At 43.6% G+C, this 14,774-nt stretch overlaps 1 protein-coding gene across 6 annotated transcripts in view; it reads left to right on the top strand.

The window, feature by feature from the left end:
• The window catches only part of ST7 (suppression of tumorigenicity 7), a 270,032-nt gene extending 258,397 nt beyond the window's left edge, over window positions 1–11,635 (top strand). For 4 of the 6 annotated variants that reach the window (XM_063100972.1, XM_063100970.1, XM_063100967.1 and 1 more), the window contains 3 exons: window positions 611–703; window positions 3,622–3,761; window positions 4,544–5,652. In XM_063100972.1, the coding sequence (XP_062957042.1) occupies window positions 611–703; window positions 3,622–3,761; window positions 4,544–4,663 (353 nt within the window). In that variant the 3' untranslated portion in view covers window positions 4,664–5,652. Of the gene's footprint in view, window positions 1–610; window positions 704–3,621; window positions 3,762–4,543; window positions 5,653–11,358 lie in introns of those variants that run through there. The other 2 variants (XM_063100973.1, XM_063100971.1) reach the window with 1 other exon arrangement.
• Window positions 11,636–14,774: the final 3,139 nt, after the last annotated feature.

Genomic DNA, 14,774 nt, shown 5'->3' with positions numbered 1-14,774 from the left:
CAGATAATCAATCTCTCCAGATCTATTTTTCTCCACATGATATTGAAGATTTAAAAGTTTCATAAAGTTCAGAAATACCTCCCACGTCATTCATGCATTTTTAGATTTTTGTTTCTGTCCGTCTTGGTTGGAATTCTAATCCACTTAGACATATTTTTTAAACAGACATGGTAGGATGCCTTCCACATTTGTACATCTGTAACAGGCTCCAACTAGTCACTCCGCATTTGCTTCATAGAGAAGCATTTCAGTCCAGGTTTGCATTATTACCATTGGTTGTGCTATATTGAATTAGTGCTTATAACATTTTTATAATATTTGGTAGATGATGAAACCCTGGACATTGATATTGATGGCTTCCCTACCCTTTTACACCTCTATCGCCACCCAGTTTTTTGAGGTTCACACAGTACGTCTTGTGTGAGATTAATGTGTGATACGCCATAATGTATCTCTGACATTTTATCTGGTACAAGACTCAGAGTTTAGTTAAGTCTTGCCTCCTTTGTAGGAGAATTCCCAGTTATAAAAATGCTCAAAAGTCCTTTTTTGAAGTTGGGAAGTTATGACACAAATATTGAATCTCTTACATACTGTCTTTCCTTTTCAGCTTTTCGGATGATCCCTTATCCCTTGGAAAAGGGGCACTTGTTTTATCCTTATCCAATCTGTACAGAAACAGCAGACCGAGAGCTGCTTCCATGTAAGTTTCACCTGTCTGTAGTCCTCTCTTCAGCCAGCGAGGGTAGTGTGACTAAAGGTGGGGATGGGAAGAGGTGGGGATGATAAATGTGTATCATGTTCTTGTCTTTTATTATTTTTCTCCCAACACCTGTCCTTGTTTGATAGCATATGCATTATGTGAGTGGGTTTGGCTTCCTGCTCCAACTTTCTCCAAATTCATCAAAGGGAAAGATGCCAAAGGACTGAAATTTAGATGAAGCAGCATCATGTACTGATTAGCCTGAGCACAGAACCCTCTAGTGTGGGGCAGATATTCTTTGCGCTGGACCATCATGGAGGGTTCCACCTGGGCTATCTGACTGGTCAAATGTGATCTATCCAGACTGGAGTGTGAAGAGGAAGTGCTGACTTCAGAGGGAGCTGCGGATGAGTCACGGGTGGGAGGTCAACACCAGGATGCTGGCATCGCTGCCAGAGATAGTCGTGGGGCAGGGCATTGCACTGTCTGTGGTGATGCAGTGCCCTTGGCTAGAGAGCTTTCCCGTGAGCCTCTCATGGGTTGCACAGAGTGAGTTGGCATAACAGGCAGAGCACACGTGCAGCCTCAGCACTGTATAGAAGCACACCAAAGGAGAACCCTGCCCTCAGGTACCTTCCAAGCTAGCAGTCTAATGGCCCATACCACATATGGAAAACATTATTTTGGTTTACTGTAATACAACATTGTTTTGACAGTCCAGGCTAAATAGATGTTATCAAATCATACTGTGTATAAGGATCATGTCCGGGCTCTTCATGTGTCCCTGACTTCAGACATACTTTTCTCTCTCAGATAAAAACCTCCATATTTTGGCTACTCTCTCTTCCCTGTCCTCTCTCCTGCTACCAGCCCCAGTTATAGCCATATCTCATAGCTGTAACAATATAAACACTCTTCCCAGAGGAATGGTGTAACATTGGAGCCCTGGGTGCATAGTTTCCAAACACCAGCATTATTGAGCCAGTCATAAATCTCCAATGTGATGGGATCTAGGTGCACAACTAAATTGCTGTTGTCAGATTGAGGAAGCAGGAGGTGCCTCTCTTGTCTCCTTGCCAGCCGGACCCACCATGAGATTTGATACTTAGGGAACTAGGTGATCACAGTGATGTGTTTCATTGTCCAAGTTGTAGTGTGAAAAGGGTCTGGTGCTGCACATGACATTAGATTTGATTTTAGAAATCTTTACTGTGGGCCCATAGTTTACCTTTTGACTCCTCCTTCAGGGAGACCTTAATAAAGTTGCAGTTTTCTAGTAAGAAAGGCAGTTTTCTGCAGTGTACTATGTTTTTAAATGTTTTAATTGAGTCCATTTAAATTTCCATGGGGATAGATTTGCTATTAGAACAAGATTACAGTTCTTAAAAGAAACTTTATGGGAGGGCCGGCCCATGTCTCACTTGGGAGAGTGCGGTGCTGATAACTCCGAGGCCATGGGTTCGGATCCCTATATAGGGATGGCCGGTTAGCTCACTTGGGAGAATATAGTGCTGACAACACCAAGTCAAGGGTTAAGATCCCCTTACTGGTCATCTTTTGAGGAGAAAAAATTAAAAAGTAAAGAAACTTTATGGAGATAAACTTTACAAGCCTGAAATAGAAAATTATGGCTCACATTTATTTAATTGAATACAGTAGTCCAAGTCTGATCTCCCTCCAAAATCTTTTTTGGGTTTGGTGTTGAGGGTGAGGATACAAAGAGGGTTAGTTGTTTTAAATGCTCCCATAATTTGCAGATTAAAAGTATGACTATTGCCGCATTAGGCCCTGGGTTCCTGTCCACCCTGTGTTTGAATCCTCACAGGTTGACCTACCTAGATTCAGGCGGGCATGCTTGTCTGCGCCTTGACCCGCTCTGGTCCTCTCAACCCTCGGTGGTCAGCAATGTGGCTTACTGCACAGGGCTCGGAGGATCAAGAGCTGAAGGGCAGAGGAAAGACCTTTAGGTCTTGTATTTCCTGAGGAGAATGGAACACTCAGGTCCTTGTGGTCAGAGTGGCAACACTGCTCACATGCCCCTCCACCAGCTCCGGGCAGTTGGTTCTCCTTGCCCCTGGTCTGCACCCCTGTCAACCCAGACAGTCACAGGCAGCTGCATAATGAGCAGAAAGGAGTCGTCGATTCCCTTGGCCTTTGTACCAGAGCTTTTTGGTGTTCTCCAAACCCAGCATTTGAAGTCTAAAAATTATGAAAGGCACTCTATAGAGCACCAGAGTTTTTTTTTTTTTCCAGTGATTGCTGGAAGTGTATTTATCACCACGAGTCTCCTGCAATTGTGCCAGATAACCCTAGCAGCCTTGACCTCGCCCCTTGCCAGTTGAATAGGCCAGCACGTGAGGTCCTGGCTGGATGTCTCTCTATCAGGGGAGCACCCTCCACTGACATACTTAGAGCGTGCCAGGAAAAGTACAAGATAAACCTATATCGCCTCATTATAATGATTAAAAAAAAAATACAGGAAGGTGAAAAGGTAGACGGGACTTTTTTTTTCCAGTATACTTAATTTTGGATTTTCTAGGTTTTTTACAATGAACGTGAGTTTTGTAGTTTGAATAAAGTTTTGTGGTTTTATTTGGCCTTGCATTTGAGAAAGGAATACTATCTATCAGGCATAGCTGGTGCTACTGCCCCTGCCCACGAATGCGTGACATCACCAAGTGGTGATGAGGGATCATGCCTCTAAGTAGAGTGCAGGAGGGTGGATGTGGACTTTGAAGAAGCAGGTGGGCAGTCAAGAGCTGGGTCAGAAGCTGTTTGGTCAACTGTCCTGCCTTTTTCATTTCCAACAGGCTTCAGATTCTTTCCAAAGCTTGAAAGAGTCAGGCCCACCATGTGGAAATTCCCTGAGAACACATTTCTCTGCAGCCCTAATGTGTCCCTTTTGGTTGTCTCCACAGCTTTTCATGAAGTCTCAGTTTACCCAAAGAAGGAGCTTCCCTTCTTTATTCTCTTCACTGCTGGATTGTGCTCCTTCACAGCCATGCTGGCCCTCCTGACACATCAGTTCCCAGAACTTATGGGGGTCTTCGCAAAAGCGGTGAGTGTTTGCCGAGAGGGCGACCTCAAGGAATGGACAGAGAAAGCCAAGGGAAGCAGCCAATGGGGAATTGTCACACAGAAATGGATACGAGCCTATAGAGATCATTTGCTCACTATTTAATTTTCATCATCATCAGTAGAATCAAAGGGTTAGGGTCAAGTGAGAGACTGTAGCTTATTCATGCATGCCTTGTCTCATTTCACAAAACAAATTCTTGACAGTTTCTAAAAAAGGCATGAGGTTCCAAAGGATGAAATAATTTAGGGACTCCTAGCAAATGAAAAAATGTGTGGGAAATGATTCAGTTTTGTATAATTTGAATGACATTATTTCTAATTTTTGGATATTGTGGGTCTTTCCTTCGTGAAGGATGAGATTTACATTTTCAAAGATGGTTTAAATAATTTTTTTAGTAGCTACAAACACTTGGCTTGTGTGGGGAATGAACTGAGAGGGTGTGAATGGCTTGTAGTATTACAAAGTATACTGACATGACATTAAGCCAGTAAAAGTCTTTAAGGAGAGTTGTGGAGAGGAGCTTTAATAAGAAAAGCCATCTGCATTGACAGCCAAGAACCATGTTTCCTTATTGAAAATTGACCGTTCTGGCCTGCATGTGCAGTGAGGATAAGTTTATTGATTTTGCCACAGATGAGTTTCAGACAGAAAGAATAAGGAAAAGAATATCAGTTTTCCTGGAACTCCATTCAGATTTCAAGGCGAGTAGAATCAGGAAGGATGATTTCTAACTTCGCTGGGTTGATTTAATCCCTTTCCAGATGATTGACATTTTCTGCTCGGCAGAGTTCAGGGACTGGAATTGCAAGAGTATTTTCATGCGTGTTGAAGATGAACTGGAAATCCCACCGGCATCTCAATCTCAACATTTCCAAAACTGAACTCATCACCCTTCTTCCTCCACCACCAAAAACTGCTCTTCTTCCTGTATTCCTGGCCTCTGCCAGTGGCCCTGCCGTCCACCCAGTTACCCATGCTAGAAATCCAGCAGCCCTCCCGAACTGCCCTCTCACTGCCTGCAGCCCACCTGTCCTGGCCTTCACACTCCTCCTTCTAACCTCCTAAGCAACCTGGCATTTGGTCAGTGTGATTCACCTCTTCTCCCCTCCCTCTCTCCCCACAGCATCTCTCTCAGTCTAGGTTCTTGTTATTTCTTGCCTGAACTACTGCCATAGCCTTAACTGGTCTCCTTGCTTCCAGTCTTATCCTCTGCCAGTCTTTCTCTTATACTGACAAAAGAATGATCTTTCTAAATTGCCAATCTGAGCATGTCACTTCCCAGCTGGAATTTCTCCAGAGGTTTCCCACCCACTTCAGATCAAGGCCCTTTATGCCTCTTGCTTGCCTCTTCGGCCTCATCTTCCCAACTCCTGCACAGACACTGCTCTTTGGCCATAGTGAATTGCTCACCGTTCCCAGGCTCTTGCATACCTCAGTGCCTTTGCACGTGCTGTTTGTTCCATGTGAAATGCCTTTCACCATCACCACCCCCACCCATCCACTCTACAATGCCTCTTCATTCTTTTATACTCAGCTTTCTTTAAATTTCTCCTAAGCTGAGTTAGGTGTCTCCTCTATGAGCCCACAATATCCCATGAATACCTAATTGTACAGTATTATAATTGTTGAAAACATATATGTCCCCCTTTAGAATGTGAGCTCCTTGAGAGCAGGACTGTGTCTTCCTCATCTCTGTATCCCCAAAGCTTTGCACAGTGTCTTGCACATAGTAGGTTTTCAATAAATGATTATTAAATAAATAAATGGTAGTGGTCTCTGCAGAAAGAATCAGTGTAAAAATCAGATACAGCTTAGCATTTCTTCTTACTTACAATCATAGGCTCTTCGAGTTGAAAGGGACCTTGAACAAATTGCCTTCAGCAGGAACCCTGAATGAAGGTCTCCTAGACTCACCCTCATGCTTTCAGCAATGGCCAGCTCACCTGTTAACATCAAGCCCATCTCATTGTTGGGTCACTTGGAACTCTCCCTTACACTGCTACATGCTGAATGCTGCTGCACTTTAATTTCCACTTACTATTCCTGTTTTACGCTCTGAGAAACAAGCAGGTCTGCTTACTCTTGCAAATTTTTAGGACAGCTCATATGTCATTCATGGCCACCTCTAATGTCTGACTACCTTCCCTTTTCTTTGGGCACAATATCTTAAATTCCCTTAAGTCTTCTGTACATTACATTATTTCTGAACTCAGTTGCCACTTTAGATGTTCCTTAGTTTACAGGTCTATTCATTTTCTTCTACTATCTGGCCAACCTGTGAGTAAAAGTATTTGCCAAAACTCTGAGTAGATTAGAGTGAAACTTAGTAAAGTTTAAAATAAGAATATATTTACATTAGACAATCACTGTTTCCCCTTTTATGTTCCTCCCTTAACCATTTTTTAAAGCACATGTGTAAAAGAAATATGCCATTGGTCCACTATTCTTCATTGAACTAATAGCACTAAGCATTTGGTGGGAGTTTTGGATCAGTACAGGGACTCACAGCCTCTAGTGTGCATAGAATGCACCTGGCCACACCACCAGAAATTGACTCTTGAGTGTTAACACCCAGGAATGTGTATTTTTAACGAAGACCCCAACAGATTCTGAGGATAGGGGTCGAGGATCATATTTTTTTCCAAGGATACTGGTCCAGGAAAGCCAAACCTCTGAGCAGCCGTCTGGTGTGCTGTCAGCTGTTCAGGTGAACACTTTCCAGGAATGAGTGGTTCCAGCCTAGATGTACCTTGGGTCACTGAGGGAGCTTAAAAATTCCTAGGGCCCACCCTGTCCCCCAGGGACTTTGACTTAATTGACCCGGGATGTAACAGGAGCATCTGAATTGTCAGATGCTCCCAGGTGACCCTGCTGTGCAACCAGGGCTGAGAGCCACTGTGTTGAATGAAGTGACTAGTTGCCTGAGACTACTTTAACCAGCCTGGTGACTGGGAGGCATGAGGATAGAGAAGAAAATATGACTGAGCTTTCTCTAGGAAGGGCTGTCCCTCCAGAAAACTGGAGAGGTGTGTTCACTACAGGTGTGAGACAAGAGGCCACTCTCCTCATTTAATGTTTCTGAAGTTTTGGTTTTTAGACTTGGATCAAATGATTGAATAAAATATAAATCTACCATTAGGGTCCTCATATTTTATACTCCACCTGTGTGTGGTAGTTTGGTTTGCTACCCATCATTTTCAAATGTAGTTTAGATAAGTTTGCTTTTAAACTCTGTCTGGAGGATCACATTCATCTTGCCCTTCATTAAGGTCTAGCAGTTTCCAAAACGTCTAGAGAGACGTCATGGGAAAGGAAGATGGATGGCCTGAAGGAGACAAGCTCCATCTCCCCCTCCTCCCCACCCTGCCCCAGAGTCGTCTCCACATCTTCACCCTGTCACTTCGTTAGGCCCCTCTCGAAGCCCTCTCCCTGCCCCCCGCAGGTTATCGCAGCTGCCCTCCAGGCTGCCTGCAACCATTTGCAGCTTGTGAAAGTCATTTTTGCAGCCCTCTCCTGAGATAAAGTCCCTGGGATAATGACTTTTAATAGATGCAGAGAGATCGCAGTGCCACCCCCCAGGCTGCACAGCTCAGGAACTCTCCAATGTGTTTACATGTTGACTTGCAGCCAGTAAAAAAGCCCCCGGCAAAGTGTGAGCCACTGGAAAGTAGTAAAAGGAGAGGATTCTACTTGGCTCCTCCCCACAATCTAATCTTCCTCCATGATTTAGAACTAACTGTTCCTAGAATATTTGGTTACCATGATAAGGTTGCTCATATAAGTGAGTTATCATTCCAAACCCAGCTCCTCACGAAATGTGGGAAGGTCAGCATTCTGACCCCCTCTGCTTTCAAGGGCCCTGCCTGTCCTCCTCTGCTCTCCCTCCCTCCCTGAGATGGAGCCCCCTGACTTCTGACTCCTGGCTTCACTTATAGGCCTCACCTCTTTGAAGTCTGATATTGATTACAGTGAAATGTCAATTGTCTGACTGCAGTAGGGCACCTGGAACTTATTCAGATAAGCAGAGGCGTTTTGAATGTTAATACAGCATGTTGGAAGCCATGACCTTCTTTTAAGTAATGGTGTTTCAGGAAGAGAAGGATCAGGCGATTGAAGTGTCACTCTCTCTTTTTTATTAGTTCAATTGCTTTTTCTCACCAGGAGACACTGATTGAGTTATGGGGCATTTTGGTTAAAAATTTGACCGTGTATCTCTGCCCTCTGGACAGAGGTTTTGGACATTGAGATAGATGGGCTGTTCCAGGGTTGCCTGGTGTTGCTCATTCAGACTTTTCAGGCAATAAATTTCCATCTAAGTCTAAAAGAGAACTGCTGTTTCTGTTTGTCCATTGGTTCGGTCTCTGGCCAAAAAGTATTAACTAATTTTCAAACATGTAAAGAAATACAACTGAGCATCGCAATCAAGGCATGCTCCTCCAAACTTTTTTTTAACACCTGCTGATGAAAGTCATTGGCCTTGATCTGGCTACTGAATGAAAGGGCTTAGTGCCTTCAGATATGCCTTACTACATTGCTTCCTTCTTGTGGATGTGGGGCAGGCAGGGGGATATGGGGAGGCGTGCTGAGGAGGAAGGTGGCTCAATAATAAAGGGAACACATCTCACCAGGGGTTCTGCAAGAGTAAATTAGGCTATTCTAAGAAAAATTTCAAGGAAGTCTTTCTCAATTCTCCTAAGGATGGAACATTCTAGATGTGAGGAACAGAAGTAAATCATTACATACATTGGAGGCACTGGGCTTAATTCTGTTGTGGAGCCTTGTTGAGAAGGGCAGGTGCAATCCAGGGAAGCAGGGACCACTGTCTCTTGCTGTGCAGTGTGGAAAGAGGGACAGGTATGGACATCAAGCAGGGCGGAGTGCTCCTCTTGACTTTCAGAGGCCTCACCTTTGTGCTCTCTTTCCAAGTCAGGTCAGTACCCAAAACAAAGCAAACAAAAAAAGGCCTTTATTTTGAACCACCTTGGCAACATCATGTCTATTCATTCTGCACCTCGAGTTGGGGCTCCCCGATGTCCCCACATAGTAGTGTGTGGAATCGCCCAGAGTTACAGACATAGTGATGCCTTTCTTCTAACTGCACTGGCTAATGCCAATATTTAGCACTTTCTTCCCCACTCAAGCATAACTTCAGCAGTTCTAAATGTGCCTTTGGTCATGTCTTTAGGATATGATAACTTCACAGCAATATCACCTTGTTTATTGAGCTCCATCTTCCAACACCTGTCACAATCTCTGGTTTATCCAGACACTTTAGCACTTAGCTCTTCTTCATGGAGTTGAGCATTACAGGCAAATGCTGTGGTTTATGGAGCCTTGGAAACCTCTGATTTTTTTTTTGTGTGTGTGTGTGTGTGTGTGTGTGTGTGTGTGTGTGCGCGCGCGCGCGCGTGCGCCCATGAGGGATCTTCAAAAAGTTCATGAAAAGATTCATATTATCTTTTGTTTTTCCATAAATTTTTGAAATACCCCTGTGTGTGTGTGTATGCATACATACACACACACACAGAGACATACACATATATAATTATGTACATATCCATATGTATAATTCTGTATATATTTTTAAAAATTTTATAATGTTATCATGTTGGATTAATGCAATCAGTAGGTTTGTTCCATATGATCCTCTCATAACCAGTATTTTACAAATATTTTCAGAGGCAGCTTGGGCAGTAATTACTCATTCCTGGGCCCGGTGTCTCCCACGATGCCTTCCAGCTGCATTCATGGGTGGCACCCTATCCAGCTCTAAACTGAAAAGGGTGGGCAGTCCGTCCTGCAGTGTGAACATCCCGCATAGTTCTGTGTACTCAACAAGGAGAATTGCAGAAGGTCATCAGAAACTGCCATATATCCAACACCTGCTTGAGGAAACAACCATCTATCCACCTTTGTTCAAGCTCTAACCTTGGCTGCCTGTTTCTTACCTGCGAACCCAGCCTGGCCCTCAGGGCCCTCCCTAGTGTTTTTCTAGCCACTTTCAAACTCTACCTCTAACTATTCCAGCTAAACTGAACTATTTGCTATCCTCTGGTCATATCTGTTGCTTTCCCAGTTTTGTTTGGTCTTCCATCTTGATTGCTACCATAGCCCATCAGGCTATCACTTTGCTCTGTCCACGTCTTAGTGGCCCCCTCTTCTCCTGGGCTTTGAGCTTCCCAACAGTGGGAGTTTTGTCCTAAACTCTTTTGTATCTCACCTAGCCCTAGCACTTAAGTGCCTGACTAAATATTTTTAATTGATGTAAAACACAGATTGGAAAAGGATTTCAAATCTTACACTATCTTGCGTTTGTTTCCTTTATACAAATCTTCCACTTGATGATCCAGCTATAATGCGTTGCAGTTCTTCCAAGTGTGTGTTCTACTGGTCTTTAAAAAAAAACGGAATGATTCTGAGGTCAGTGAATTTGGAAGATTTGCCCACCATCCCTCTTCTTGAAGACCCACAATCCATAGAACATATGAACAGTAGAAGAGCCTGTTTGAATTTCATTAAATATACTGTCTACTAAAATGATTTGACCTCAGAACCCTGCTCCCCACTGTATATTTACTCACACCCTGCATTCCCCTTTTGTGGGAAGTTCTTGGTGGTGTAGACAGCGCTGTGCTATGGACAAGGGATTAGGACAAAGGACTCTATGTGAACCAGGTATTGAACCCTAGCAAGATGATACCTTGGTTCTGAACAGACAGTGGGCAAGGAAACCACCAAACACCACTCTCTTCTCTGACTGGGAAGGGCGCCTCTTCTGCCAGAGGCTGGATGATTTGTGGAATGAAGCTGATTCTTCACAAAAACGTGGTCAGAGTGGATTTGAGATTATATTAAATGAATCTCAGGCGAGGCACTTGCTTTCTGAAAAAGCAGTTTATGAGCATTATTCTCTATATGAAAAGCAGAAATGAATTTAGTAACCAAATGAAAGACTTCCCACTGATCCCCTCAGAGCAGCCCCTCTTCCACACGGCATGTCGTTCATGGAACAGCCAGTCTGCTGCGCACCCACTGCCCGGTCCCTGTGGTGTTCGCCGCTAGGCAGACAGTTCAGAAGTGAGCGTGGGTCGTGCAGGTGTTTGGGAGACAACAGGATCCCAAAGCAATTCACATACAACCCGCTTGTTTAAATTTAAATTGCTTTTTTCATTTAAAGTGAGTTCTTCACCCAGCTAGAGGAGCAGGTGGTCTAAATTGTCATCATTTTTTAAACATTTCTGTCCACTTGCCACCCTGTTCAAGGACATTAGTCACCTGCAGGGGCAGCCAGCAGGTCCTGAAGACTAGTAGGGAGACCTGGGGGCTATGGGCAGCTGTCAGAGGAGCGAGGGGGCTGTCCGAGACACTCCTCCCCCTTAGCAGCAGTGCTGTGGGTGGGGCTGGAATGCAGCTTTGACCAACAACAATGCTTCCTGTAAACATGGAGATGAAATTGCAGCCTTCTGAGACTTTCGTAATGTGGAGACTTCAGATGCAAGTGTGGGCTAGACAGGCTCATTTCCTAGTCTTGGGCCAGATCCCCCCTGACATCTGTGTTTTTCTGATTTCTTTGCAGTTCCTCAGCACTTTGTTTGCCCCCTTAAACTTTGTTATGGAGAAGGTGGAAAGCATCCTCCCCTCCAGCCTGTGGCACCAGCTGACGCGGATCTGAGGGAAGCCGGCATCTTTCACTCACCTCGCCCAGCTGGCTGTCACCTCTCTTCCGTGCCAACCCCTCGTGGACGCAAGAAAGCATGACTTTGAAAAAGGGAAGCCATTCTGAGATTTTAAAATGTTCATGGACTGTCTGTTCCATATTAAAAGCTGTTTTTGTTGTACAAAATTAATTGATGTTCAGTTCTATTTTATTTTGCCTTCAGAAAAGAAGAAAAAAGTCAAAAATAAACTTTTGTGTATTGCAGCAACCACTTGTGTCTTCCTATGTCTTCCAGCCCTAAAAGTGTTGGTGTCCCAAGTAAACCTATGGGGATGGGATCTGCCCAACACCACCCCATGGTTGTCTTTGCTGATGGAACTCATCTCAGCAGTCCATTAGAACCCCTTACAGTCAGTGGCTTGAAAAATGGAATCTGTATGGTTCAAAAGTGCCATATTTTTCAACCCTGAACTGAGTATCCTCATAGGCCAGATGCACAAAAAAAAAGCTTCTGAAATGAATGACAGGGAGCACGAATGAAACAAAACGTACATGCCACGACAGGCTATTCCGGGTCAGAGACTCTACTTACTGATGAATAGTATTCAACGCTGTAGTTCCAGAAATCATTTTTGGTTTTGCTGTTTGAAAACTTGTGAGAAGAAATCTTCTGTTGAGAAGCTACAGACCCAACCTGACCACTTTACCATCATTGCATTTCTAAAATGTTTTCTCATAAGGGTACTTTTTTTTTTTTATCATGTTTGCATTCCTGATGCCTCAATACAAACATTCTTTGGGTATTTTAGTGTTCTGAACCACAATGATCATTTATCCTCACCACCTTTAAAAGCCATCTACATGATTCATACCTTGCTGAGCATCTGGCTTGACTTAAGCAAAAAAAGAAAAATAAGCAAATCCTCTATCTGAAGTGAGAAATACATCTATTTAAAATCTCAATTCAGTGCTTAAGAAAAAGACTTTTTTTTTACATAGTTGTTTTCCCATTAATTTAGAATCCTAAATCTTTCCCCACCAGTATTAAAATAGGTAGGTGGTAAGCAGGGAAAGCTCACCAGTTGGTCTTCTCCAGCAGCAAAGTCAGGTGGACAGGTAACCTTTAGACACTCAAGGACTTTTCTTGCTGTTGGAAAACTTTTCTTTGTACCTACCTTGTGCAAAGCCCTGATGGGGCTATGGAGCTATCTCCTGCACTTGAGAAAATGATCAGTAAGAGGTGGAACACCATGACACACAAGTAGTGCTGCTCTTAGAGGCAGGGGCCAGGTTGCCTTCTTGAACTCTTCTTCCCTCAACACAACTCTTGACATAGAGTGGATGCTCAGATGGTTTGTTGAATGAATTGATGTGATACATGTGCTATGGGTTAAATATGTCCTCCCAAAATTTCATGTATTGGAAACTTGACCCTCATTGTAACAGTGTTATGAAGGTAGGAAACCCAATTATGGTATTTGAAAGGTGAGGCCTTAAAGAGGTGATTAGATTGTGAAGATTGTGCCCTTGTGAATAGATCCATCCATTCGTAGAGTAATGGGTGTGGTTCTGATAGCTTCATAAGGAAGTGAAGTGAGCAGGTTAGCTCTCTGACTCTGCCTGCATTGCCATAGAAGAAGGCCTTCACCAGATGTGTTCCCTGGATTTTGGACTTCCCAGCCTGCAAAACTGTAAGAAATAAATTTCATTCCGTTATAAATTACCCAATTTCAGGTATTCTTTTATAAGCAACACAGACTGGTACGAATAAATGTTTATCTGTGTTCAGAGGAGAGAGATTGGTTCCAGCTGAAAGAGATCAGGGAAGCCTTAGAATTGTAATTTTGAGCTGAAAGAAAAACTAACCATCTAATACAATTCTTTGATTTAATAGATGGAGAAACGAAAGAGATTTTGACCTGCCCAAGTTGGGACTCCAGATTGTGTTAAGCCTCAAAGGAAGGGTTTCAGAGCATGTAGCAATGGGAAGTGGAAATGGCACAAGAAGTTGCTGTCAGAAATCCCAAGCAGCAGGAAAGGCAGCAAAGAAATGGAAACTAAGCATTTAAAAATGCTTAGGGAATTTAATAATTAGGACTTTAGAGCCAGTTTCATGGAGAGGGGAGGCAGAAGTTAGACATTGAGGGGTAGAAAGAGTGAATGCGAGAGGTGCAAATGGGAAAAAGATGACGACAGAATGAAGACACGGGGCAATGGAGGCTGTTGAAGGAAATGAGTCCAAGGGCCAAGAGGGGCTGATCAGGCCAGGACGAGGGCGACATCTCTGAACTTGAGGGAAGTAAAGTATGTGAACTTACTAAACCTTTCCCCTTATAACCCAGAGTGGCTCTCTGGGCAGAGGCTGAGACCCAGTGCTCCCTGTCTTGGATGTCCAGGAGGCTACTGTCTTTCCAGCTCTGCCTTGTTTCACTGCCCTTGAGGACAAGGGTTCAGGCCCTTTTCATTTTAAGGGTTATATGCAAATCTGTGGAGAGGCAGAGCCAGAGCAAAATAACAGAGAAGTCTTTAAGATGGTCGTTTTTACATAGCTAGTACATCTCTTGCCTGGTGTATTAGTCAGGGTTCGCCAGAGAGACAGAATTAATAGGATATGTTATAAATATATGAGAGGGGATTTATTAGGGGAATTGACTCAGGTGATTGTGAAGAAAACTCCCACGATAGGCCGTCTGCAAACTGGATGTTGGTAGCGTGGCTCAGTCCAAGTCCAAAGACCTCAAAACCAGGGAAGACGATGGTGTCTTTGGTTAAATTCTTGGAACCCAAAAGCTGAAGTCTGAAGCTCTGATGTCCATGGACAGGAGAGAAGAACGTATCCCAGCTCCAGTGGAGAGAAAGAGCAATTTGCCTTTTTTCTGCATATTTTCTTCTCTCTGGGCCCCCAGCAGATTGCATGGTTCCTGCCCATATTGAGGGCGGGTCCTTCCCACCCGGTCCACTCACGCCCACACGCTAATCTCTCTGAAAACAACTTCGTGGTCACACCTAAAAAGATAGCTTTACCAGGTTTCTCATCATTCCTTAATCTAATCAAGTTGACACCTAGAATTAACCTTCACGAGTCCACCCCTTGTCAACTTAGTATCCATACTATCTCCTTAAATCATACTTCATCTTCAAATGGGACAATAACATAATGGTTTCACCTAACATGATGCAACTATCCTGCGTACAACTGAAAACATATCCCTTTCCCAGAAAAGGAGGTAAAAAGTCCTTAGATGATATTTACCCTTCTTCCAATATCCCATGAGTTAAATGCTTTGATGTAAAGTCAACAATATTTAAATGATGATTTGAAGTCAGTAAGTCTT

The sequence above is a fragment of the Cynocephalus volans genome, chromosome 6 (assembly GCF_027409185.1).
Source record: "Cynocephalus volans isolate mCynVol1 chromosome 6, mCynVol1.pri, whole genome shotgun sequence".
Lineage (NCBI taxonomy): Eukaryota > Metazoa > Chordata > Mammalia > Dermoptera > Cynocephalidae > Cynocephalus > Cynocephalus volans.
This window is presented reverse-complemented; position numbering and strand designations above follow the sequence as displayed.